Source organism: Megascapheus bottae, chromosome 20 (genome assembly GCF_031878675.1).
Source record: "Megascapheus bottae isolate mThoBot1 chromosome 20, mThoBot2.hap1, whole genome shotgun sequence".
Lineage (NCBI taxonomy): Eukaryota > Metazoa > Chordata > Mammalia > Rodentia > Geomyidae > Megascapheus > Megascapheus bottae.
Genome location: NC_143528.1, coordinates 21404145 through 21431452, shown reverse-complemented (window position 1 = coordinate 21431452; position 27308 = coordinate 21404145). Strand labels below are relative to the sequence as shown.

General features: G+C 43.5%; 1 protein-coding gene across 3 annotated transcripts; it reads right to left on the bottom strand.

The window, feature by feature from the left end:
* Positions 1–732: 732 nt before the first annotated feature.
* On the bottom strand, positions 733–26504 carry Dctd (dCMP deaminase). 3 transcript variants are annotated; one of them, XM_090354155.1, is made up of 7 exons: positions 26419–26504; positions 24217–24331; positions 23840–23975; positions 4322–4438; positions 2850–2946; positions 1736–1810; positions 733–808 (listed from the first exon to the last, which is right to left on the bottom strand). In XM_090354155.1, exons 2-6 carry the CDS (start codon positions 24322–24324, stop codon positions 1744–1746), a joined length of 525 nt encoding a protein of 174 aa, XP_090210281.1. In that variant the 5' UTR covers positions 24325–24331; positions 26419–26504; the 3' UTR covers positions 733–808; positions 1736–1743. The 3 variants fall into 3 exon arrangements, with proteins under 3 accessions (XP_090210281.1, XP_090210280.1, XP_090210282.1); XM_090354154.1 differs by lacking the exon at positions 733–808 and having other exon boundaries at positions 1652–1810; XM_090354156.1 differs by lacking the exons at positions 733–808; positions 26419–26504 and adding an exon at positions 25930–25992 and having other exon boundaries at positions 1652–1810.
* Positions 26505–27308: the final 804 nt, after the last annotated feature.

Here is a 27308-nt window from a genome sequence, read left to right as displayed (position 1 = left end):
GAAAACAAGATGAGGGGAGGGGTGGGGGAGAGAAATGGAGACAAAAACATGAGAAGAGGTAACAATGATTGTTAAGAAATGTACCTTCTGGGGCAGGGAGTTTGGCCTAGTGGTTAAAATGCTTGCCTAGCAGGCATGAAGACCGGGGTTCGATTCCTCAGTACCACATACATAGAAAAAAGCCAGAAGTGGTGCTGAGGCTCAAGCGGTAGAGCTCTAGCCTTGAAAAGTCCAAGGACAGTGCTCAGGCCCTGAGCTCAAACCCAGGACTGGCAAAAAAAAAAAAAAAAAAAAAAAATGTACCTTCTATCTGCCAAATATAATGTAACGCTTCTATTAATTACAATAAACTCAAAAAAAGAGAAGGGAGATTTGAAATAAGATAAGGGGGTTCATAAAGAAGTATACAGCATTGACAGCAGAAACCGTTCTGAGCATTAAGCCTACACAATATGCCGCACAGACAATACAGAAATGATAGAGTCAAGCATATGATTTTAACAACATAAAAAATAACACACTTCAATGTGGTAGAGTTTAATAAGATTTTAATAATATTGGTAAGGAGTCAAAATCAAAAATCCCTCAGAGACAAAAATAAAAACTCATGAAAATATAAGAGCACTCTTAAAAAGGCAATAATCTTTAGGATAAAGAAACCATTTTCCCACTACAAGTACTGAACATATTTAATAAAAATTAAATGAGATTAAAGATAAAGCATGTGGCTCACATGCACAATGATTAGGTGAAGACATTGTCCTAGGCACCAATCAGCTCAGTCCCCAACAGAATGGAATCACAGCCTCTGGTGGGGGGAGGAGGAGGAGGGCATGGAGACGGTCTCACAACCAAGATACAGAACAGAAATGAATGCACTCTGGTCGTGGAAATGACTCATGTTGGCAAATGGAGTAGAGATAAAAGTAGAAATGGCAGTGCAGGGAGAAGGTCCACCCCTCCAATCCACACAATTCCAGCTGCAATCCCAGTGGGGACGTGGTCTGGAGAAAATGACAAGCTGCCTCCTCTGGGAACAACTCATTACTCAGATAACTAAATCTAACAGCTCCATGTGACCAACTAAGCAAAGATAAGAAGCCAAAACCACAGGGGTTTCCCCACCACCCCAGGGATAATGTGCCACTCCCCGGTGTGTGACATGAGAGGCGGGAATGGAGAAGATATTCCTGGCTCAGTGGCACTCACTGATCATCTGCCAGACCAGCTGTGCCATCCTCTCCAGGTCTTCTGGATGGGTGGATGGGGGTTTCCCTCTACTCGGCAGCAAATACTTGAATGCTTCTGTCATTCAGGCTTGATTTGCTTTTTTTCCAAGGGCACTACATGCTATGCTTCATTTGGGCCAGATGTTCACATCAGCATGTCTGCTCATCCCTGCTAAGAACCCAACCATTATTTACATGAGGAGCGACTGTTGAAACCTAGCAGAGGCACCAGCCTCCCAGCTAGACACGTTATGAAGGAGGACACACCTGAGATCCAGCCCTGTAGGACAGGCCCTCATGTTCAATCTTAAGTCAAAAGTCTTAAACAGATGTGGACTGTCTGCCATGAGAGGGATGGAATGGAGACTTGAGGCTGTGTACTCTTTAGATGTCTGCTTGGGCTGCACTGACTATTAAAAAGTTATGTGCAACTTCCAGATGAAAGATATTAGCAACATCGTAGAGGAAAGTCCCAATTCCTGGAAATTTAATGAGACAGAACTCACTGATGCTTCTAACTCTTTTGGCCGTTAATTGAATCAAAGTCAATGACAATCTTGCTGCACTTCGGTGTGAATTTCCTAAACATGAAAAAAAGAAAACCCAAAATATATAAAGATATTATTCAATAAGCAGTTAAAGACATTTTGTTGACTTTGGTTGAAATTGCATTTTTTTGTGCAGAGAAAAAAAAAGTCCTGGGATTCACTTGAAATTTTATCTTTACAGAAGCCAATTATAGTGCACCACACTGCGAGGAACTGGACCTGAAAAGAGTTAAGACAAAAAAGATGCATGGGGTAGCTTGGTTTGTATGCTCTTCAGCGATCTGAGTGCATGAATTATCTGGGAGTCAAAGGCTTTCTAACAAGTTAGCTGCACAACATGGTATCTGATTACTTGTTTTCCCACCAGAGTTAACATATTTTCTAGGAAATTTCTTCAGTCAACTTGGAGTTCTCAAAGCAAAGGATAGTATATTTTATTTTACTTCTTACACTCAGAAAAAAAGGAAAAAAGAAAAAAAAAACTAGCTTTAGTAAGAAATAGTTCTTTCATTTTTTTTTTGTTTTATTGGATTCTGTTTTGCCAGTCCTGGGGATTGAATTCAGGGCCTGAGTACTGTCCTTGGGCATTCTCAAGGCTAGAACTCTGCCACTTGAGCCACAGTACCACTTCCAGCCTTTTCTGTGTATGTGGTACCAAGGAATTGAACCCAGGGATTCGTGAATGCTAGGAAATAACTCTATGACTAGACCACACTCCCAGTGTCCAAGGTGGAAATAATCTTTAAAATGCATGTTCATAAAGTATAAGTGTAAACTAAACCCTGCTTATTTTTGTGCTCATTTTTTTTTACTAATTACTTTTACAACTCTAGTCTTGAGAAAGCTCTAGTCTTGAGAAAGCCCAAGGACAGTGCTCAGGACCTGATTACAAGCCCCTGGACCAGGGGAAAAAAAAATTTACCCGTAGATTTCTAGATTTCTTCCATCACATCTCCAAATGCATTTCCAAGTGTGGAAGATACTGCTAGGATACCACTAGGAGAAACTGGTTATCAGAAAAGGTCACATGTGTTCCTCCAGCAACCACTGCCCCCAAGTTCATGGGCCTCACCTGAACATAACCCCAGCCATCTCAAACATGAGCCTTGCAGCTCTTGTCTCATCGCTGTCATGGTATTTATCAGACATGAAAATCACTTCTTTTATACCTAAAAGGTAACGACAGAAGTCTCATTAGTGTAAGTACGTACAGATACAGCAGAAGACCAACAGGAACAGACGGAGCCCTTGTAGCATCTATGATCAACTGTCGTTTCTGAGTGTGACTGCACACAATGTCCAATGGCTAAGATGTGTATATATGCATACACACACATATGTATGTATAGTCTGCCGCTTTTTAATACAGTAGAGGGCAGATTATATTGAGTCTGCCCTCCAGCCTTTATGGATTTTTTTAAACAAATGCAAAGTGAAAACATGTCAGGCAGACAAGCCTGATCCAATTAACAAATCCCCCCATTGCAGGTAAGCAAATATTCTTTATTCACCAGTAACTACTCCGAAGCCAAGAGGCTGATGAGAGGTAGAAGGTGGTACTGGCCAGTGCAGGGATTCGCATCCCTGGGCTTCCAAGAATGGTTCTGTATACCCCACTGCAGCCCAGCTCTGTGCAAGAAAGATGTGCTTCTTTTTCCATCTCACAGGCAGGGCTAAATCTGAGAGGATTCTGAAAATCCTGCACCAAAGGCTGCTCTTCCAGCAGCTGCAGAAAGAGTGAAAAAGTGCCCAGTGCATACACCTGTTCCTGCTACCTCTGCGGACAGCAGAGGAAATTTCCAGAGGATAGAGGGTTGGCAACAGCTCCTTAACGTGGCTCTGATTCACTATCCGCAGACCTCTTCTGCTCAGAGAACCAAGGGGTTCCTGATAAACATTCCCTTTAACCCACACATCTGGCTAAACACGCTAAGTCGTTAAGTCTCAAGCTGAGAGCTTTATGGAGATAAAATGTAGCTGAATCTGATTTTGACAGCTTGAAGAAGGTGAAATATTCAGAAATACAATGTGGTAGATTTATGAAAACAGTAATATAAGGAAAATGTAGGCTTGCAATACCATTTGAGTCTCATGACATTTATATGCAAAGATATGCTTAGGTCCTCAGATATCTACCATGTATTAGATACAAATTAAAATTTGATATACAGACTCCCAACTGACCTTGTTTCTGACAAAAGTTCACTTCCCTCCCTCCCCCTTAATCTATGCACAATATGTCAGAGAATGGTAAACTGACAGTAATTATATGCAATTCCTGTTTGGGATTTTTTTTTTTTTGGCGGCTTGTAGTTTAAGAAGTTGCAAACTAAATTAAATACATGCTAAGAATCACAGAGGATGCCATCAGTCTTAGACTACCTGGCACCATTCAAAAACAAAACACAGGAAATATCTTGCAACACTGATAGAGCAATTAATTTAGACCTAAACAGGAACAATTTGAGAGAAGCACATGTGCAAGGAGCTGCCGATGAGCAGGTAGCAATGCAAAAGGGATGGATGGAAAGAGCCGACTCCTACCTGCCTGGATGATGAGCTTAGCACACTCATTACATGGGAACAGGGCGACATAGATACTACAGCCCTTCACATCCGCTGAATTCTTGTTCATGATGGCATTCAGCTCGGCGTGGCACACTGTTGGTTGGAAAGAGGAAGAAACACTTAGATTGCAGCTCATGAAGAATTTACTAAGTGTTAAACATTCCATTCCCCCCTCTGAAATAACATAACAGACTCAATAAAAATAAATTGATTAGAAACAGCAAGTACTGAGAATAGCAAATGAGGGGTTGGCGATTAGCAGGGAAATCTGCTCGCTGTGGCAGCCCTCGGTCTGGAAGTACCTACAGCAGCCAGGGAGGGCGAAGGTCAAGTGCCCTCACCCACCCTAAGCAGAGCAATAGCTCACCGCTCCATAAGACCCTGGGGTATTGAATTGCCCACATAAAATGGCTCATTTGTGTGTTGATATGCACACACAGGGACATTCACTGAGGCCATTAAGAGGGCAGGAAGCAATAAGACAAGAGAACCAAGAAGTGAAACTGAGCATTCCAATGCTCATCCTTCTCAGCCACAGACCCAGAAAAAAAAAAAAGTCAGCAGCCAGCCAGCCATTTGTCTTATGTAAGAGAAACATTCATCCACTTACAGCAATGTTCTTTGCATGCCAACCCATTCCTCCAATAATACTGAAGACACAGTGTCATCCTGAGTTCAAGGTCAAAAAGAATAGTTTTCTCGGGCCAGGAGTGTTCAATTCCTCCATACCACATACACAGAAAAAGCCAAAAGTGATGCTGAGGTGCCGGGAACCAAATAGCTGTTAACTGTAAAACTTTGATTGAAAATACTATCTGTTCTACCCCTCCCACGATGGCCCAACCGCGATATCTTGTCTGGAAGAAAGAACTTGACTAATATCCTGTTTGGTAGAGCAGCCTGACCCTCCCTGTCGTCCCAAACCTGACTCAAGCACATGATGATAGTTACTAGGCAACCCACTTGCGTTAACTGCCTTCTCACTAAAGTGTATATAAGCAGCTGTGTAAAAATAAAGTTTGAGACCTTGATCAGAATACTGTCTTGGTCTCCTTTCTCGTGTCTGTCTCTCTCATTCAGGTTTGCTCCTCCTCGAGTTCCAGTTGACTACCCTGCAGGCCGGGGCACTGAGGCTCCAGTGGCAGAGCTCTAGCCTTGAGAAAGCCCAAGGATAGTACTCAGGACTGGCAAAAAATAATATATATATAGCGCACAGGGATGGAAATCTAGCACAGGGATGGAGAGTATGCCAGAACAGATTTGGTCCTGACTTCCCCTTGGCCACACTGAGGGAGTGGACATCTTATATTGTTATTGAGTGGACATCTTATTATTGTTTTTCTAAGCATATTATCTAGGACTACATTATATACTTCTTTCTGATCAAAGGAATTTTGCAAACTTGTCCCTAGAGGAGATTCCAAAAATTGTCATTATCTGTGCTCTATACCTGATAAGCATTAGTGTGGCCCAAACTTGGCAGAATATCCAGGTGATTCAAATGTGCAGACGGGCTTAAAAAGTACTACCTTAAGGGATTCCCTGGTATCCCTAGCACACACCATGCACACAAGCACTAAGTATTAGTTGAATACATTCATGAGTGAGTATCATGTAAAACTCCTAGAGCAGACATAGGGGGACTTTCAAGAAGCTCTCCTACCTTTTTCAGCTACTAGCCTTTTATACCTCTGTTGGAGTTTTAAGGCCTCGAATGAATAGTGGACTATTAAACTCATGGCCTTGCGCATTCCAATCACATCCTGTGCACTTTTAATTCACATTGAGAATCTCTTCTGGGTCACATAGAGAAAGGCCCCAACTCACCTTCCTCTTGTCTGGGGGCAGGAATGCAACTACTCCTGTGACCACATGTTCTATAGATTGGCAGTGTTGCAGCAGAGCTGACCTAGAGCTCTCTCAGAAAATGAGTACTTATGTCATCACTTCAGGAGTCTCAGGTTTCAGGGCGACCTTAGCCATCAGTTAGAATGAAGAGTCTCTGGTAGCACAGGCCGATTTCAAGAAATAAGCTGATGTGGATGTGGGCAAAAGGAACCCTAGCACATTGTTGCTGGGAATGTATACTCTCTGGAAAGCAATGGGGAGATTCTTCAAAAAACTAAACATAGGGGCCGAGAGTTTGGCCTAGTGGTAGAGTGCTTGCCTAGCATGCACGAAGACCCAGGTTCAATTCCTTGGTACCACATACTTAGAAAAAGCCGGAAGTGGTGCTAAGGCTCAAGTGGTAGAGCTCTGGCCTTGAGAAAAATCTAAGGACAGTGCTCAGGCCCTGAGCTTAAACCTAGGACTGGCAAAAAAAAAAAAAAAAAAAAAAAAAAAACCCTAAACATAAACTGGGTTTCAGTGGCAAAGGCTAAGATCTGAAAATCATGATTCAAAGCCAACATGGGCAGAAAGTCTGTGAGATTCTTATCTTCAATTACCTATCAGAAAAGCTGGAAGTGGAGCTGTGGCTCAAATGGCTCAGAAACAGCACCCAAGCCCTGAGTTCAAGCCCTAGGACTGGTACAAGACAAAAAACAATAACAAAAACTAAGCGCATTTCACTCTTGGAAACTTATGCAAAAAGATTACAAACTAGGACACAATAAAGCCACCAATACAACCATGTTCACTACAGCACTATTCACCACAGCCAAGGTATGGAAAAGGCCCATACTCCTCAAATGACCAAGAAAATGAGATATACGTACACACTGGAATTTTACTCATCCATTAAAAAGAATGATACTCTATCATTTGCGAAGAGTGGAAGGGCCTAGAAAAAAATCATGTTAAGTGAAGTCAGGCCAAGAGAGACAAAGGATACATGTTTTCTTTCATATGTGGAAGCTGGAATTCATTTATAAATATGTAAGTAAAACTTCAGGGTGGTATAAAGAGTACACATGTATTAACTGAAAGATGGTAAATTCAGGGAGGAACTCAAAAATTCCCTAGAAAGGCAAATTCACACTTCAACAAAATAAACATCATCAAATGGATACTTGAAAGGGATACAGGGATGTCATACGAATGAGGGAAGACAAAGAGAGGTAAGGGGATAAGAATGCAATCATAAAATTCAATGCACATCCTAAAAATTACAAAAAGTAACTCAAGAAATAGGTTGGGAGAGATGAAGAGCACGATGAAAGGGTTGCCATTAATCAAGACTCATTGTCTTCACAAACCGCTTTGTTAAATATCAACTCCTTTGTACAACTACTTACAGATAATAAAAATATGTTTAAAAAAAAAAACTAAGCCTCATCAGATCCTAGCCCTACTTGTGGCTAGTGCTCTGTCTGCTGAGGAAGCTGAGCCCCCTTCCCGGAGGCTCACTTACCTAATGGACTGCTAGGCCAAGCAAACAGAAATGCCCAGGATGGGGCAGGGTGACCACGTGAGCTCTGACCACCAAGAGACTCTTGGTCTTTTTCTCCCCATAGTGACCAAGAGGTTCAGAGGCTGGCATTTACACAGCCCAGTGGTTAAAAAAAAAATTAGATGTAATTGTATCTTTTATATCCCCCTTGAGGGCAGAGCCTAGCCTTCTGGGTTCTTTTTAACTTCCCCAGAGTCTAATGGAATGCCAAGAACATAATGGGTGTAAAATATTTATTGAGTGAATAAAGAGGGAAACACAAAGTCTAATTATTGATGGTGACATTGGGAAATATCAAAAGTCCTTTTAAATTCAAATATCGAAACTATGCTTTCCCATTAATAAATATTTTTCGATGGTGCTGGTATTAAGATTCAGACCTGGAACTTCGCAATGTGTTATGAAACACTATTACGTTGTCTCCTTTGTAAGAGGTCTCATAGTGACTGCAGCTACCTTTGTGTAATTCATCTGAGGCAGTCTGGGGCAAAATTTAACATTATAGGTCTGGATGCATTAGTGAAAAATTATCATACGGAACAGATTCTCTTGGGGCTTGAGCAGTGTCTGATGTGCCTGTATAAAGACGGTTTACAGAAGTAAAATACAGGATTATGAGCAGACTTCCTCTCAATTAAAAAAGGAACTCACAGGATTAAAGATACATGCAGGAGACTGAAATCCAAGGATCAAAGTTTGAAGCTGGCCCGGGTAAGAAAGTCTGTGAGACTTACCATCAATGAACCACCGAAATGCCAAAAGTAAAGTTATTGCTCAAGTGGTAAAACACTAGCCTTGAACAAAAAAGCTCAGCGATAGCACTCAGGTCCTGAATGGAAGCTCCAGGACAGGCACGAGTATATTTGCCCATGCATGCGCATGCATGTGCAAGCGCGCACACACGCACATGCACACGCACACGCACGCACACACACACACACACACACACACACACACACACACACACACACACCAAGATCCTTGCTAAAAGACAAAAATGGAATGTTCTGAGCAACAGGAACGCAGCACTGCTTCCTTCCCCAGAGCCCCTTGGTCCTTTGAGGCCTGTCTAACAATGGCTTCCTGCCTAGGCCTAAGGGGTGCAGAGGAAAACCTCAACCCAGTAGAGCACTGAACCCTGGCTCAGGATCTGTTTACTGTGCTTCCACCTTTAGACTGTTAATGTGCTACCCTGAAATCTGCCCCCTTACCTTTCTGGCCTGGCCTGTTCTTCTCAGGCCCGGTTCCCATAACATAAAGTATGCTCCGGCCCTCAGCTGCCCTCCAGGATCTATGACCTGCAACAAGGTACCTAAGTATGCTTTTACCCTTCAAGATGAGTAACAGTGTGGAGAGGATTTGCTCCCAATGAATTAGATATTAAGTAATTTTTAAGACAGTAAGTGGTGTCCATTTGGGGTTTTCTCTTAATGTTTCCAGCTTTAGTCCATTCCCAGGACAGTCAGCTGTCTACAAGACAAGCTGTACTCACAGACCACAGCTCGCTCCTCCCAGCTCCGAGAGCACTGGCTTCCCTCTACTCCACTTCCTTTGCCCTTAAACAGATGTACTGAGTCCTTGGTCTGTGCAGGTCTGCTGCTTAGCATGGTGTTTCTTTTCTTCTTTTCAAGAAGAAAGTTGTCATCCCAGCATCTACGATTCTTTGTTTTTAAGTAACTGTTTCAGTCACGCACGACAGTGGCTCATACCTGTGATCTTAACTCCTTGGGAGTGTGAGATCAAGAGGATCACAATTTATGGCTAAATGGGCAGAAAAGCTCATGAGACTCCATTTCAGGTGATACCTATATTCACTGACGTTAAGAATTCATAGTCAGCCCAGAGTGTGGCCTAGTGGTAGAGTGCTTGCCTAGCATGTATGAAGACCTGGGTTCGATTCCTCAGTACCACACACGTAGAAAAAAACAGAAATGGTGCTGTGACTCAAGTGGTAGAGCTCTAGCCTTGAAAAAGCCCAAAGACAGCATTTAGGCCCTGAGTTCAAGTCCCAAGAATAGCAAAAAATAAAAAAAAGAATTCATAGTCTCTGAGATCAGGCATATTTTCTAAAACCCTGAAATCAACATTTCCATCCTAGTTTTCTTCCTTTTCCCAAAGCCTTTCTTTTGGGGGGACAAATGAGGGGTTTGGTTTAATCCTCCTCAGCCTCCTGTAACATTTCCCACCACAATAAATGTTCCATGTATATTTGACAGTAACTAACTAAATAACAAATTCATCTTGAGAACTAACACTTCATTGTGTTACCCAAAAACTATACCAAGAGACAAATCATACCTGTATGGAAAAAAAGCTGAAGATTGGTTATGTTAGCTGCAAGCCACATTTTTCACATTTATAGCAAGAAGACAAAGTATTTGAAAGCTGCACTGTGTTTAAAAAGTATTCATAAGACCTTTTAAATTAAAAAAAAAGAATGAATTTTCTATTTACCTAGACTCACACATCTACAGCGAAGCAATAAGCAAGAGAAATTTCCAAATAATACCTGTATATTTGATAAGCACAAAAAGTAACACAAAACCCTTTCATTATTCCCCACATTGTTTAAAAGGAAAAGAATCAAAGGCAGAAAATACCAGATTAATGCTTATAAATTCTTTATTGCCAGAAGAGAACCTCTGTTTCAGGTAATTATAAGACAATTCATACGCTTTGGTCTTTTCTTCTCTTTCTGTCTTTTTTTTTCTATTACTGTCAGAATTCAAAACTACATTAACCTTGGACCACTGAGAAGAAATTGTATAATTAGAAAACTGTATTTTTCAAATTCTCTCTTACTGGGGCTTGATTAATCCTTACTGTCTCATGTAGACTGTGCTTTAGAAGTTTGACAAATGAACAGGATATATTCTGTCCTTCACTATGTGTAAGAGATTTTCAACATTTTATAGGTTTGAATTCCATCACATTTAATATAATATTAGTACAATACTTATTTTAGACATTAGTATTACAGTTAGCCAAATAGGTTTAGGGGAAAAAAAAAAAAACACCTGAGTAGTGTTAAACATATTCTAAGTGTTACACAAAAATAACTTAGCAGTCATGGCATCACTCTGCCCTCTGGCCTCAAGTGATCTTTCTTACAGGAAATAGAGGGGCTTCAGAGAAGTTGGGCACAGAAAATTTTAAGTTTCTCTTGCAGTTAAAGAAATTCAAGCATGTTTAAAATTATTCATCTTCAGTGATACAAGATTCTTTTTGTGGATGTACCAGCGCTGTGTCTTGAACTCAGGGCCTTGGTACTATTCCTTAGCTTTTTGGGGCCAAGGCTGGGACTCTACACTTGAGCCACAGCTCCACTTCCAACTTCTGGGGTAGTTAATTGAAGATAAGAGTATCATGGACTTTCCTGCCTTGAACGGCTTTGAATCAGGATCCTCAGATCACAGCCTCCCGAGTAGCTAGGATTACAGGCGGAGTCACCGGTGTCCAGCAACAGTTCAGGATTCTGCTTAAAGAAAACAACTTCTCAGGCCTTAGGAGAATTCTGAAAAGGTCAGTAACCTGGTGGGCAGCTCTTCTTCGGGTCAGGTTTAGAAAGCAGATACAGCTCACCTGTTTCTATGAAAAGCAACATCATTCTGCCTCCTGCCACCCATCTGGGCTGAACTGTTCAATTTGAGAACAGCTGGGTTCACCAAGAAGACAACAGTCAGGCTCAGCTCACAGTGAATAAAAAGTTGCCCATTGTCTAATCTTCCCAGCAGTTCCCACACTGCAACTAACAACTGACATGAACTGGGGCATCCAAATCTAAGACTGGATGTGCACATTTACAAAAAAAAAAAGAACTCAAGATTACTATAAAAGATATTCCTATCTCGTTTGTTGTCAGTATTTCTCCATATGAAAAACTCTAAGTGACTTCACTTGTGGAGTTCCATAGTTGTCTGGTCCCATGTCTGGGAAGGATGGTAACTCATTCCGCCCTCAAAGCCTGCTACACATCAGAAGAAACTTCTGCGGAAGGGCGGGACGTGGACTTGTTCCTCTAAAAAACTCATTGAAGGAACTGCTTTATACCTTCTGAAACTAAAATGGAATTTTAAGTACTTATTTCTTAATTATTGAAAGATACCCTGACAGGGGCTCATATGTCACTGTCAACCTCTGAAGTACCTATCCTTCAAGTCAATAATTGAATAACAGACTAATCTCTAAATTTAAGCCCCAAACCTACTACTACGCCATGATGTCCTCCCCCACCCCACCAAAGGTTATGAAGTATTCATTTTCATGACTAAAGATGCAAAGGAAACACTTCTAGAATGTGGTCCCAAGCAATGTCACTTTTACCCTCATCACCCTCTATATGTGTTTCTATATGTGTACCATAGCAGGCTGATTAATTTTCAGGGTTCTCAAATGATCTGAAATATATGGGAGCTTTGTGGACAGAGAGACAACTGGACCAAGGAGGCCCCAATGGCTACACCTCACTCTTCTTGTCCTCTGCTCCCCTCTCTCTCCCAAACCCCTGCCCCTTCCCTTCTCCTTTACAAAGCCCCTCTCTATGGCTTCTCAGATCCAGTCGTGCCCTCCACCAGAGCAACTCTTTATACTAGGCTACCACATAAGCAGAGATAGGTTTAAAACTCTCATCAAACCCTTCCTATGTGTGTTTTGGTTATTTTCTGGCTATAAATACGAAGCATCCAGGCCAAGCTCCCAGCTGTGAACTGGATGCCAGGGCTAGAGAAAGGAGATGGGTCTGATCAGTTCACACCCAAAGGGCAGAAGATGACCAGGCACATAAACAACCAGAGGATTCAACAAAAGCTCCAAGTGCTACAGAAGCAGGACTATGGAAGTGTTGAGAAAATTTAGCATGTGAGGGGTTAGATGCACTGTGTACAGGTAGATAGGGAAGGGGACCTGGGGTAGCATTGTTTCCGTGGAAAAAATGTATGTGGATTACAAATGCCTTTTCAGAACAAAGGGGGCTAAACTCTGGGATTTGCCTGCACAAAGGTAAAGCCTTATTCAAGTCCCAGCCTCTCTCAGCTACAAACAGAATGATAATATGCTCCCTCCCCAAGCACAGGGTTACATTAAGAGCACAGGAGGGGCCAGGTGGGGAAAAGCCTTCAGAAAAAGAAAAGACATATGCAAATGAAGCCTTTGTTTCCACCAGTCAGACAGAACCAACAGCCTCAGCCCAACTCCAGGGAGATGGGGGCCAGGTCAGGGTCTTCCTGAGCAGAGATGACTAGTGACAGCACTTCTAGACCCACTGAAGGACTTAGATATCAGAAGAGAGACCCTAGTACCCCAGCCCATGCAGTGACTCAGGAGATGGAGTAAGCACATGGCCTCAACCTTCTAGCAATCAAAACAGGAAATAGCAATAATGCAGAGAAACTGAGGCCCACACTGGGGAAATGTCTGGAGTCATCTATTACCATCCTGGAAGGGGGAGGGGGGAGGGGAAGGGGGAAAGGGCTGCTAGAAGAAAATGATCATGGCAGGGAAATCCAGGGTCTGAGCAAAAGGCATGAGCCACTCCCTCAAAAGCAGCCAAGTCCTGGGTGAAGCATCAGGGAGCCTACAAACAGCTAGGCCCAGGCCTTGCTATACACTGCATGGCCTGCATGAGCTTCCTGGGTCTGTCTCCTCTTCTCTACCTTTTTTTTTTTTTTTTTGCCAGTCCTGGGCTTAGGCTCAGGGCCTGAGCACTGTCCTTGGATTTTTCTCAAGGCTAGAACTCTACCACTTGAGCCTCAGCACCACTTTTGGCTTTTTCCAAGTATGTGGTACCATGGAATTGAACCCGGGTCTTCATGCATGCTAGGCAAGCACTCTACCACTAGGCCAAACTCCCAGCCCATCTTCTCCACCTTTTCCTTCCCATGCCTCTCCTATCACAGCCCCACAGCTGCCTCTCACACACTGCTTCCCTCACCTCAAAGTCAAAGACGCACTTTCAGCATCTTTTAGCCTCAGCCTATTGACCACTGAAATGGAGAGAATGGATGCCTCCCTCTCCCCCCAACACCGCCATCCTCCACCCTTGGAGAAGCTAGAATCTATTAAGAACCCAGTGTGCAAGAGCACTTGGAAAACAAACACTACTGCTTCCTACCCTCTCCACACTGCCCACCTGAGGCCTGGCAGTCCTGAGCACAGGTCGGCCTGACCACAGAAAGATTATACATTTTCTTTTCCTCCTCTGCTCCCCATCGCCTGCCCCCTTCCTTACTGCTTCCTGCTAAAGTTGCTGGCCAGAACTCATGACACCCAGGGGAGCCACTTAGCCCCAATGGTAGTGCTTAGGGCTAAAGACATTTCTGACTGTGGTGTTTCCATTATTGATAATAAAGCCCCCAGAACTCTAATTACACTGCTTCCCTATGTGCTAAGGGCACACAATCAGGTCAGAAGGAGGAGGCCATGAAAATAACTGCATTTCATCCATGGCTAAGCCGGGGCAACTCCCTTTCCACTGCTCATGTGAGCACATCTGAGACACGGGGCACTAATCAACTAACATAAATACATACCACAAGGCTTAAACGCTCCGAGCCCTATGGTGTTTAGAGGGTAGCGTGGGACTGTGCGCCCAGGACTGGAGTCAGGATCCATCTGTGGGTGCTAATTAATTCCAGCTCCACAAGGCTGGCCTTGAGCAACTCAGTGTGGGGCAGAAGGGGACCCAGCCGATCTAACTCGGGGTCCTCCTGACACTGCCCTACTTCCTGGAATCCTCCTAGCCCATGGTACCACCCCCTCCCACCCCCGTCTCACCCCTGCTCTTCTAGCTGGCAGCCTCTCTTTAGCCATCATAGAGACTCCAGGAACCGAGGTGTCTATGTCACCCTGTTTCCAGCTTCTGTACCCCAGCATCCCTCTTCCTGTCACTAGCCAGTGTGCTGGAGTTACCATTTCCACTCACATCCTCTTCCTTGATTCCTTTAATTCTATGGAATAAGACCACTGACTCACATGTCTCAGGCAAAAACAAAACCAAGCCAAACAAACAAACAACCAAAAAAGCAGATTCTCCCATCCCATAAATACAAAGCTTTTTCTAGGCTCCATCTTCTTTCTATCCTATCCTCTGCTATCAAAACAATGCTCTGTTCTTTCTTCTACTGGCTCCACTTCAGCTCCCAATCCCACCACTCTGTTGAAAGTGCTTCTGGCTACATCCAGGTCAAACCCCAGAGGCATGCTTAATTTTCTTAAAGAATCTTGGACACAATATGCCATGGCCCCTTACTCCTTAAAATCCTGCTTCCTGGGTCTCTGGTGACCTGCTCTGCAGGTCCAATCTCAGGCTACGGTTCACAGGGGCAGGGCAGGGCTGCCTGCTCTTTATGCACACTCCCTTCTCACCTCTCTTCCATGAGAAATTCAACTGTCCATCTAATACATAACACTAGCATTGCAAGCCAGGAGCGCTCCTCCGTTTCCACACGTGCCTACCTGCCTGCCTGCCCCTGTGTGAAAGGTCTCACAACCATCTCAAACTTTCCGATCTGATCACATCTTTCTGATCTTCAATTTCTGTTCTTCCTGCAGGCTCTTACATCCAGTAGCTGCTGCAGATAGAACTGCTTGGGGTGGATGGGTAAAACTGCTCTCCCTCACCCCACATTGCCCATTCTCTTGATGTTACCTTCATATTATGCAGCCAGCCACTTTTCTCTGATCCAGCACTACTATCCCCCCAAGGCCTCTCACCTGGTCTACTGCAATCACTTCACAGATGGGTTCGCACTCTTGCCCCTGAACATACATGTCATATAAACACTTAGCATAGTCCACTGTCCACTGATAATTGATTTCTTCTCAACAACAGAAACTCATGTCCCACACAGTTCTGGATGCTAGGAAGTCCAACATTAGGCTCCAGCAGATTCAATGCCTGATGAGGGGTTCCTCTTCCTGGGTCACCCACAGTTCTCCAAGTCCTCCAAACAGTACCAGCTATCTAGCTCCCTTAGGACTCTGCTCACAACGTGCTCATGACCTGTGACCTAATCATCTTCAACACCATCACTTTTGGGTGAAAGGTTTTAATGTATGAATTCAGTTCACAGCAACACAGCTAAAGTAACCTTTTTGATCCATACCCCTTAACCTTCAAGGCCTCACCCTGTCTCTATATCCTTCACTCACTAAGCCTGGGCTAATTCTGTCCTTGGCACATGGAACAAACTGCTGGAAGAGTGTTACCACCTCAGGGTCTGACCCAACGCTCCCTCTACTCAGAATAGTCTCATCCCCAACACCAACTTGCCCATCTTTATCTGGTGAATTCATTGCAGCCTTCAGATTTCAGCTTTCAAGTCACTTCCTCCGGAAAGAATATTTGATAAATAGCTGCTGACTTCACTAATTGTCCACCTTTTCCACACTTAGTCTACAAACTCCTTGAAAACAGAGGCCAGACCAGACCATAAACCTTGTGCCGAAGACTGCAGTGTCTGGCATCTAATATATAGCACAGATGCCCTGGATTTGTTGAATGAATCAGAATGAATAGATGTGAAAGCACTCTTAAAAAACACACACACACAGCCAATGCCTTACAAAATATAGTTATAATCTCCCCAAGCAAGATGACTCAAGCATACACTCTCATCACCAAACCCAACAGGGAAGAGAATGCATGACTCATTAATATTTACTTCAACTCCTACAGCGATAACTCAAAGAAGGAAAAAAACGACAAAAGAGGAATTCTGCTTCCCTCTGTTCACCTAAACTCAAAAATTAATGGCATTTTGAACAAAGTCTTTTAATTGCAGAATTTAAAAATTCATGCTCAGTTATCATATTCAATAGTGTAAATTTACTATGGCATCTATCATTTGAAAGAAGTACAGAGATAAAATGTACACCTCCGCTAATTAGCTGGCAGGAGCCCTTGAGCCAGCATTGCGCGGATGCACCTGTGCCTCCCTCATCTTTTTTTTTTTTTTTTTTTTGCCAGTCCTGGGCTTGAGCTCAGGGCCTGAGGACTGTTCTTGGGCTTTCCTCAAGCCTAGTGTTCTACCCCGATCCACCGCACCACTTCTGGCTTTTTCTGTGTACGTGGCACCGAGGAATTGAACCCGGGTCTTCATGCATCCTAGGCAGGCACTCTACCACTAGGCCAAACTCCCGGCCCATCCCCTCATCCTTTTAACTCCCTGTGTCCACCAACTTTCCCTTTATTACAGGATTTCCCAATGCCAGGCAAGTATCTGTGTCTCAATAAATATATCGAGTTGCTTCACTCACAAAAGAATTTTTAAGGTTCTTTCTTAGGGTCATAGTTTAACTTCTCCTTAGATGTTCAAATAGTTCTGAGTCTCATATGCTCACATGTCTTTGGCACTGGAATTCTTCCTCTATTGTTATCCAACCTTTTTTTTTTCTCCTATGTCTTTTAATCTCAGGTTTGAGGAGTAACCTTTGTACTTTTTAAGCATTCTCTCCTATTTGTACATACACTTCAGTACAATTCCGGTCATCACCTTATAAACCACTACCTTAGATCTTCATTTCAAACTTCTATGTGGTGAATGGACTTCAAAAACCAATTTAAAAAAAAAAAAAAGAGGCATATGTAGGTCTGTTCTCTAGGGATGAGTATTTTAGCTGTTCCTATGACTGCTCTTTAGAATGGGGAGGGGGAGCATTATTCTGTTACTAGCAAATCATTTGTAGATACTCATAATAAAACTACTGCTAATGCTTTAACCTTGTGTCTATTAAAAAAAACACATATTTACTTGATAAAAGTCAAATCAATTAGCAAAAAAATATATTCTTTCTTGAAGACTGTTTATAAACAATTATATCCTAAAGTGAAATATCCTTAACTCAAGCTGGTTAATTTTAGGGGGTGTGAAAAAGACTTAAACATATACCACCAAGCTCCTGCTAATCTAAAACACCATACAATCAAACCTGGCTTGCCCTTTCATTCATAAAAATAATCTACTTAATTTCTTTCCTGAACAAGTACTCAAAGGTTTTCCATTGATTCTATTACCTATTTTGTACAAAAGTCCCTAATTAGACCTGCTGTCAGGCCACAACTTGTAGATGGCCAGGCAGGGGAGAACTCACAGGAAGCTAAAAGTAAAATTAAATTCTGCAAAAAAGGAAACAGCAAGTCATCAAATCCACAGATCTGCCTAACAAAACCAGAGGGCATTCCATTTCAACTGGCTGAAAGAACAAATTTGATCTTAATTACTAAGAAGCTCTTACAACTTGTGAGGAAGTCACAGCTTAAGACGGATCAGCCTCCTAACTTCTTGATAAATTAGTTTCTCAAGACTAACCTTTTGGATGCCAAAGAAATACATCACAGGCATGGCAGTCAGGAAAATGTCAGTGTTCGAGGGGGTACAGTAAATGGCTAAGTAATCACTAAAATGACACCTATGCATGCTTAATGATATGCTAAGTCTGAAAAATAAAGATTACATTTAAATACAGATTTAAGGAAGCACTGCCACTTGCCAGCCAAAGTGTTTACAGTCACCCTGTTGATCTCTTGCCTTAATTAATTCAAGGCTTTGCTGCATTTTTTCCTTCCCAGCACTATACCCTTTTTAGGGTATTCTTGCAAAAATAGGAAATAATTCTGGAGAGAGCCCATGTCCCTACTTCCTTTTTTCTTTCTTTTTCTTTCTTTCTTCTTTTTTTTTTTTGCCAAACCTGGGCCTTGAACTCTGTACCTGGATGCTGTCTCTAAGCTCCTTTTTGCTGAAAGCTCTACCACTTGAGCCACAATACCACTTCTGCCTTTTTCTGTAATTAATTGGAGATAAGAGTCTCATGAGGCCAGGAATGTGGCCTAGTGGTTCAGTGCTTGCCCAGCACACATGAAGCCCTGGGTTAATTTCTCTGTACTGCAAACACAGAAAAAAAACCAGAAGTAGAGTTGTGTGTGGCTAGCTAGCCTTGAGCAAAAAAAGCACAGGGACAGTGCTAAGGCCATGAGTTCAAGCCCCAGAACTGGCAAAAAAAGAAAAAAAAAGTAAAAAAAAGTCTTACGGACTTTCCTGCCCAGGCTGGCTTTGAATCAAGATCCTTAGATCACAGCCTCCTTAGTGGCGGGGCTACCAATGCCAGGCCTTACTTCTGCCCAATACATTGAGAGAGAAGCTACCACTGACTCTACAAAGAGCAAGACTGGGGTCCCTAACATGAACATGTGATGATGTGGGGACATGTCAATCCTGTCTTCTTGACAGATGAGGCTGGAAAGAGGAAGCCAAACCAACAGACATGCTCAGGCACCAAGCTCATTGCCAACAGAAAAGAGCAAGGCCACAAACAACTCTGGGACGGTGTGGTGAGGTTAAGGTGCACTCCACTACCCCAAATTCTCTGAAGCTTAACAATGAGGAGAACTTCATTCTTCTCCAACCTGGCTGTCTATAAAGCATATCATCAAAACCGGTTACCACAACCCAAGGAAGGAGCCATATCTGAATTACCCTTTACCTCCATCTTATAAAATTGGTATTTTGATTAAATGCAATTCACTGTAATGAATTTCACAAAGAAGAAACTAAAAATGTCAACTGAACACTTACTTCACTGTGAAGTTAGCAAACCCACCTCCTCATAAAAAAATAACAGCCTCCCAAAGTCTTTTGATAAGGCAAATTGGATATACTAGCTGCTTCCTGGTTGTTAATTGCCATTCATCTGAAAAGGTCTCACGGTAACAATGCCGCCTTCTTCCTACCACTGCTATTCTCACTGCACCTTCTTTTGGATTTTTTTCAGAGAAAAGACATGAAGTAGAAGCAGTTCTTTAGCAGGGAGAATTTTCATTTTCCATTATTAATATTTCATTATAATCAAATAGTTTTGTGAAGTTTTGATCCTAAGGCTGGAAGAACAAAAACACCCTTCACAAAAAAATGCCTCTCCAGAGACATAGCCTAGAAAAAGCTGTCTTCCTATCACCAGGATTCCGTGCTTTCCTCCTCCCCACAAAGTGTCAGTCAAGCCAAATGACTTCCAGCTTACAGAATTCATCAAGCAGAATTAAATTGTAGGTTATTTAGTAAACTCAAATTGACATGTGTTTCAAGATCCCTGGATTAATCACTGTAGGCTGCTATCACAAAGCACTGTGTTTATTACTTGTTCAGTTGAGTTACCAAGGCTGACGTCCAAGATCAAGGTGTCAGGATGTGGGGTTCTGATGAGGACCCTCTTGTAGGTTTATGGATTGCTGTCTTCACTTTTTATCCTCAGATGGTAAACAGCAAGTACTTTCTGGAGTCTCTGTTCTCTGGGATCCCTGCTGTATGGCCTTTCTTACTTGCTTATTTACCTGAAAGCTCCACCTGCATGGCTCCACAAGCCCCATCTCCAAATCTATCACACTGGGACCAGGGTATTAAGAAGAATGTTACCAGGAATGAGGACACAAATATTTAGTCCATGGCATTCTCTTTTGAAGGAAGGTTAAAATACAGGTGTATTCATGTACAGGTGGCTTTCTGTCTAATGCTAGCCACCTCTCACTGCTGACCTCTGCATCTCTGAGGAATTACTGCATCTAACCTGTAGTCTACTGAAATGCAAACTGAGATCAGAAATTTCAGAGAAGCTGAATTCCTGTGCTCCAAAGGAGAAACACAGATTGGCACAGCAGACAGAGCACTGACAAAGGACTTGGACATGCCCCCATGTATAAGTAATACATGTGTTGAGGAATTGCCAAGAGCCTGGTCTACAGGTGAAAAAGTTCTATGTCTAACATGTCAAACCTTTTCTAAGCACATACAACTGCGTGACTAACAAAGGTGGGACTCCAGTAAAGCATGAATGATAGAAAATAATATTTTGCCATCATGGATTTTCTTATTTAAAAGGTATTGGAGCCCAGCGTGGTGGCTCACGCCTGTAATCCTAGCTATTCAGGAGACTAAGATCTGAGGATCTTGGTTCAAAGCCAGCCTGGGCACTAAGTCCTTGAGATTCTTAACTCGAGTTAACCACCAGAAATGTGAAAGTGGCACTGTGGCTCCAGGGGTAGGGCAGCAGCCTTGAGCTGAAGAGCTCAGGGACAACGCCCAGGCACAGGATTCAAGCTCCAAGACACACATACACACATACACACACACACACACACACACACACACACAGATATATCAGGGGATTTTGTTTGTTTGTTTGTTTGTTTTAACAAGAGGGTCCTCGTTACTCAAAGTGTTACAAATCACTGGTCTATACTTTCAGTATTCTATAAAGGCCTTCCAGGCACACAACCTATGACTACCCTTCTTCACATGGCAATCTAGTCACCACTAACATAAGAAAGGGCTAGGTCTAACCAGTTCTAGAGAGTACCAATTTATTTCTTAATTAATCTTTAAGATTTAATTGATCTCAAAACAGAAGTAAACATTTCTATTACATGCCAGCCTATCCACACATTTACTTCACTGTTGTCTGAAAAGTCTTTAGAAACAGAGCTGAGTATATAGTGTACACAATTACCATAATTTGCTTTGAGAGCCCATCTTTATGTTGGTAGCAATAGGAATAGTCTTTTCAAAGACTATTTAATGCCCATTCCAACTTTTATGGTACATCAAATTACAAACTTACTGTGAAAGAAAACTGTCTGCCTTCTAACATAGCCCCATGGACAATGAATAATGAATTATGTGAGGGCAAAGAACTCCACAAGTATCCTATGGATGATTTTTTAAAAAAGAAAAATACAGGCAGACAACCAGTGCTCCAAAACTCCAGAGCCATTCAATCAAAAACAATCAGTGCAGACAGCAAGTGATGCCTGGAACCCTACCTACTTAAGAGGCTGAGATCTTGAGGATAGAGGTTTAAAGCCAACCTGGGCAGGAAACTCCCTGGTGATCTCCAGTGAACTTTCAACAAGTCAGAACTGGTACTGTGGTTTAAGTGGTAGAGTGTTAGCCATGAGTAAAAAAAAAAAACTCAAGGATAACACCAAGGCCTTCAGTTCAAGCCCTAGGATTGGCACACACACACACACAAAAAAAAAAGCCAATGCAGTTGGACAAATACCTGAGTGGGCTTAATTTCTCCTGGAAAGCAGCTCTAAAAGGAACTTCGCCCAAGCGAACAAATAAAATCAGGTGTTTCAAAGATGATGGAGCACGAGGAGGAGAGAAAAGGTTGTATATGTAGTAGGAAGGAAGTCTTTGCTTCTCCATCACAGCATCACTGTTCTAACTCTTCCTGGAGCACACAGTGCTCAGTAACTGCAGCCAGTCTCTCCACAACAGTCCATCCATTAGCATCTTTTGCAGCTAGCCTGAGTGGGAAAGACTGACATCTCCTAAGAATTCTTGTATATTGGAGTTCAGCACAAAGCCTAATATTTCACTGTCTTGACTCAGTGAAATATTGACCGCAGCAGGCATACATTTCAATGCAGATCTTTAACTTATCGACCCTTTTGCTTTTCACTGTTTTTATATGGGACACTGAACTGCACAGTGAAAAATTATTTTTGCATAGACCTCAAAACAACTCATCATTTCCCTACTTTCTTCCCATCAAAAGCTTACAGAATCAAAACCAGAGTGACAAAAAGTTTCTAAAATATGGAAGCACATTCTTCACATAACCACTACTGTCAGCTATAAAGCTCTGTCAGAGAAGAGAGTTTTAGTTCTCCCAATTCTAATCCTGCTCTTCCTACTCCAACCAAAGTGAAGTTAAATTGACTATCTATTAAATCCCCTTAATCACAGAACTATTTTTTTATACCCTGAAAACCCCAGTACTTTGTAGTTGCTCAATTCATTCCCCACTTCCAAGCTCCTTTCTTCTTTCTCATTCAAACATGGAGGATTTGCCCTGAAGCAGTGTAGAAAAAAAATGACAGAGCTTATTTAACATGATTAAGAACAAGGACATTATTTTTTTAATGCATAAATTACTCTAAATGGAGACTTGGAATTCTTCATGGGAAAAAAAAAAAAAAGCCTACCAAGGAGCTAGGCAATAGTGGCTCACACCTGTAATCCTAGCTACTCAGGAGACTGAGATGTGAGGATTGAGGTTCAAAACCAGCCTGGGTAGGAAAGTCCATGTGACTCTTATCTCCAATTCACCATCTAAAAACTGGAAGTGGAGCTTTGGCTCAAAGTGGTAGAGCACTAGCCTGGAGCATAAGACTTCAGGGGTAGTACCCAAGTCCTGAGTTCAAGTCCCATAACCAACCAAGAAAAAAAAATTACCAAAAAAGAGGTAGCAAAAGAAAAAGGTCTCTGAACTTGGTTTCCAGAAGATACTATCTATTCCATTTCAATAACCTTATCTACTTTTTCCTCCAGAGCCAATCTGTTCACATTCAGGCATAAATACAGGGCCTAACGATGAAAAATCAGCACCCAATATATGCAAACCCAATGTGCCTCTTTTATGGTGCTAATTACACCTCCACTAGGAAACAAAAGTGAAGCTGTAGCAGATAAGGTCTAAAAGGACTCTCCCCACCCACCCACCAGGGACTCAGACAATAAAATTCTAAGAAGCATCCTTCTCTATCCAAGGGGATCTGTATCCCTTGAGCCAAGCCTAAGGTCTCCACTTCCATCTCCCTGGCTGTGGGACTGCAAAGGTGCCTGTGGCTGGACCTCATCCATCTCCTGGTATCTGTTTCTACTTTCCAGAGAGGAGCAGGATGCAGGAAGAGGGTCCAGATGCAGCCTGCTTCTCATCATAGCAAAACCCCTGGCAGTGCTTAAGAGAGCTGACCTTATTTCCCAGTAGCAAAGAGACAACCTCCAAAGCCACTGTATGTGTCTCACAACTGTCTCGGCAAGGAACTGAGGTCTTCATCAAAGTTCCCATAGGCTGACAGGCCATCAGTGGCGTGAACTAGGTCCTTACAGGCAGCTGAGGGCCAGGCTGCATGACCACTACCTCCCATGCTTCCATTGGTGGCTCTTTGAACCTTAAGGCATGTGGACAGGAAACTGAAGTGGTTCAAAAGGACTTGTTTTCTTTCTAGCAGCTGATGACTGAAAAGGAAGGCAATGCCTCCCGATTTCTGGGTTAAACACACAGCCAGGTTCTGTCACTAAAACATATGGAACAGAAATGCACCTTACCATAAGGGTATTTGGTATCCAGCTTATTCTCCGCTGTCCTACTCCAAGGCAGCTGGTCATCACTGCACCCATTGGGCATTCCATTGTACCCTATCCCCACAATCTTATTTTCAGCATTTACAATGCAGGCTCCAACCTACAGGGAGACATAGATGAAGGCTGGGTGACTCCAACTGGCTGATCTGCTATGAGGGCAGGGGTGGGAGACAGTGAAGTGAGCCAGATCTTCTAGCAGGAAAATGTAAGCACACAGGAACACTGCACCAAGGGCAAAAGATTTGCATCATTTTTTTATGTTGACAACTGTTCCTTTTTTAATAATCTGCTCATGTGTGGGTATGTGCTTGGGTCTGAAAATGTTCTCCTGTAAAACTCACCTGGGAATTTGGATCTTTGCTTCTTTGTGCTGACAAAAAGGCCACAGCCATGAAATATTCAGGCCACTCCAAGTAGTCATCCCGTTTTTTGCAGGAAACCTCACTCATGTTGAGTCTTAAAAAAGAAAGAAAAACACCATACATTGTTGTGACTAAAAAAAAAAAAACTGATGTGTGTGTGTGTGTGTTGGTCCTGGGGCTTGAACTCAGGGATTGGGAACTATCTTTAACTCTGCCAACTTCTGGCTCTTTTTTTTTTTTTTTTTTTTAATGGTTAATTGGAAGGAAGAGTCTCACAGACTTTCCTGCTCAGGCTAGCTTTGAACTGCAATTCTCACATCTCAGCTTCCTGCATAACTAATATTATAGGCATTACTAGTGCCCCACACATTACGACATTTTGATCCACTTTCCAACTCAATCCAACCACACCAATCTCTGGGTCTTTAAAAAGAAGTGACTTCAGCTACATTTTTTTGTTTCTTTTGTATTTTATTGTCCGGGTAATGTTACAGTTATAGTTGTCAGGTCTTCAGCTTACTTTTATTAGTCAGAAATCCCACCTCCTACACAATCTCTGTTCTTAAGAAAAACATTTAAGATTTCGGATTTGAACCTATACTTTCACATTCCCAACTATCCCATCTCTTTATTGCATTTTCACAAGATGCTTTTCTAATATATTCAGCTGGACTATATACCATTTCTACATTCCTTATACACTGGAGTCTAAATAGGAGGGAGAGCAGAGAACTGTTTGTTGGTTACCAAATAGGTTCCTTAAGTTTACATACTTAAGATACCTTAAGTTTATATACATTATCTTACACAAGCCTCACTCCTACCTGAAATAAGCAATAACACCCCATCTTATAGACTTTATGAGTTAACAGTACGTTTGATTTCAAGGAATATATGATGGTGTCCCAATTCTAACATGAACAAACTCATTTGCCAGTTCCTTTAGTTTTCCCAAGTGGTAGTTACCAACTCCAGGAACTAAAAGGAGACATTATGAAAAAGAACTATTCCTCAAGCCAGGGCAAGCACAGGCACTCTACAATAGAAGCAGCCCTTCAAGGGAGGCCTAAAATTTCAGCTCAGAGGATCCTCAGAAGAGGAATGAAAGAAGGAAGAAGGGAACTCAAGATCATTCCATTGCTCCAGCCACTGAGAAATCTGTATTTCCATCCTAAAACAAGAGTCCAATTCCTGAAACTTTCTTTAAACTTATGCTGCTGAGCCCTGCTGGAAAGCCAGAAAATGTTACCTCGAGCCATGGGTTACCCATGGATTCTGTTCTCCAAAGTCAGGAAGGGATGTGCTGGATTGGCCTGATTCCCTACCCGCTTAAGGAAAAGCTTCCACAATGGCAGTCATGGTGCCAGGTAGTAAGTAGCTACCAAACAAAGATGGAGAGGGTGGAGGGGAATGATAGGAAGGAAAGAACATTCCAACCAGGCCTCGCCTGTCATCCTAGCTGCTCAGGAGACTAAGATCTGAAGATGGTGGTTCAAAGCCAACCAGGGCAACAAAGTCAGTGAGACTCGTGTCTTCACTGACATGAAACAGTCAGTGGCTCTGTGGCTGGCGGACAGTGCACTAGCTTTGAGCTGAAGAACGCAGGGACTGCGCGCAGGGACTGCGCCCAGGCCGTGAGTTCAAGCCCTGTGACCGATCAACAAGAAAAAAACAAAACAAAGAACGCCTTACTGCACCGGATGTCTGCCCCACGCGTGGTTTAATGCACAAGAGCCGTGTTAGGAAAGATCAAGCAGAGAAGCGGGGAGACAGCGACCTGAAGAGATCAGAACAGGATTGAATTCTCCCGGGAGGGCGGTGCCAAGTACTTCTAGATACGAAGGCGGGGAGGCTGGCTGGAGGGGGGAGGTTTTTAATTGCTCCGGCGTGGAGAATGGTGAGGGGGGGCAGTGGGAGGGTTACAGGAGGAAACTGAGGCTGGGAACAGCTAGACCAGGCCCAGACAGGCCCCACGCTCCTCCCGGGCCCGGGTGGGAACCCCGCATCCCCACCCGGCGCGCCGGCGCCAGGAGGATCGGAACCACCTCCCTCCATCTGCAAAGACGGAGGAGGACCGCGGCGCCCCCGGCCGCCCACCCCGCGCCAGCCCCGTCTGCCCGCGTGCAGGTTCGGAGAGGAGAGGACGGGGTCCGGGGAACCTCGGGGCGCGCGGCCGCGTACCCGGTGCTCGGCTGACTCCCGCCACCCGCCGGCGCCTGGTCCCGGGCCTGCAGGCCGGTGCTGGTTCCCGCCGCCGCCCGCTCCTCGTGGGCCCGAGAAGGAAGTTGGCGGCGGAGGCGGGGCCGGAAGGGGGCCGGGGCCGGGGCCGGGGCCGGCACGGCGGGCTGGCCCGCGGCCCGCGCTCGGGGTGGGATCGTCGGAGTCAGCCCCACCCCGGGACCCCCGGGGCACCGGCCCTCGGTTCGGGGTCGACCACGAGGGCGCCCAGCTTCCGTGCCTAGCCCGCGATCCCGCGCCTTTGCGGTCGTGGATTTGGGGCCCTTCCCGGTCACCCCGCCTAGACGCTGCTAGGGGTCTCACTTCCTCCCGTCTGACCGCTAGTGTATAGATCTTTATAGGTCTACCTTCATTTTCTTTAAATAGAAGTATTTATGTATTATGTAGTATATATGATAGTTCTATTTAATTATATATAACACTGTGAACACGTGTGTATATATAAGTACATATATATACATATGTGTGTGTGTGTGTGTGTGTGTGCGCGCGCACATTTGTTTTGGTGATCTGCACTAGGCTGTGAACTCCGGATCTAGCCAGTTGCTGGACAGACCCTCTACAACTTGTTTTTGTTTTGCCAGTCCTGGGGCTTGAACTCAGCACCCAGGTGCTGTGCCTGAGCCCTTAACACTTGAGCCACAGAGCCACTTTCAGCTTTCTAGTAACCAATTAAGAACCACCAGGACAGGACCTAAGAGTCTCCTAGACTTTCCTACCTGGGCTGGCTTTGAACTGAGCGATTACCTCAGATCTCAGCCTCCTGAGTAGCTAGGATGACAGGCTTGAGCCACAAGTACCTGGCTTGACTTGAGTGCCACTCTCCCCTGCCC

Bases quoted from the DNA above. Each gene is read 5' to 3' on its own strand.
- Dctd (XM_090354155.1), bottom strand. From the start codon at position 24,324: ATGAGTGAGGTTTCCTGCAAAAAACGGGATGACTACTTGGAGTGGCCT. The intron at 4,439-23,839 runs GTAAGGTGCATT...TCCAACCAACAG, and splicing joins GGATACCAAATACCCTTATG to TGTGCCACGCCGAGCTGAAT. The intron at 2,947-4,321 runs GTAGGAGTCGGC...GTTACCTTTTAG, and splicing joins TAAGCTCATCATCCAGGCAG to GTATAAAAGAAGTGATTTTC.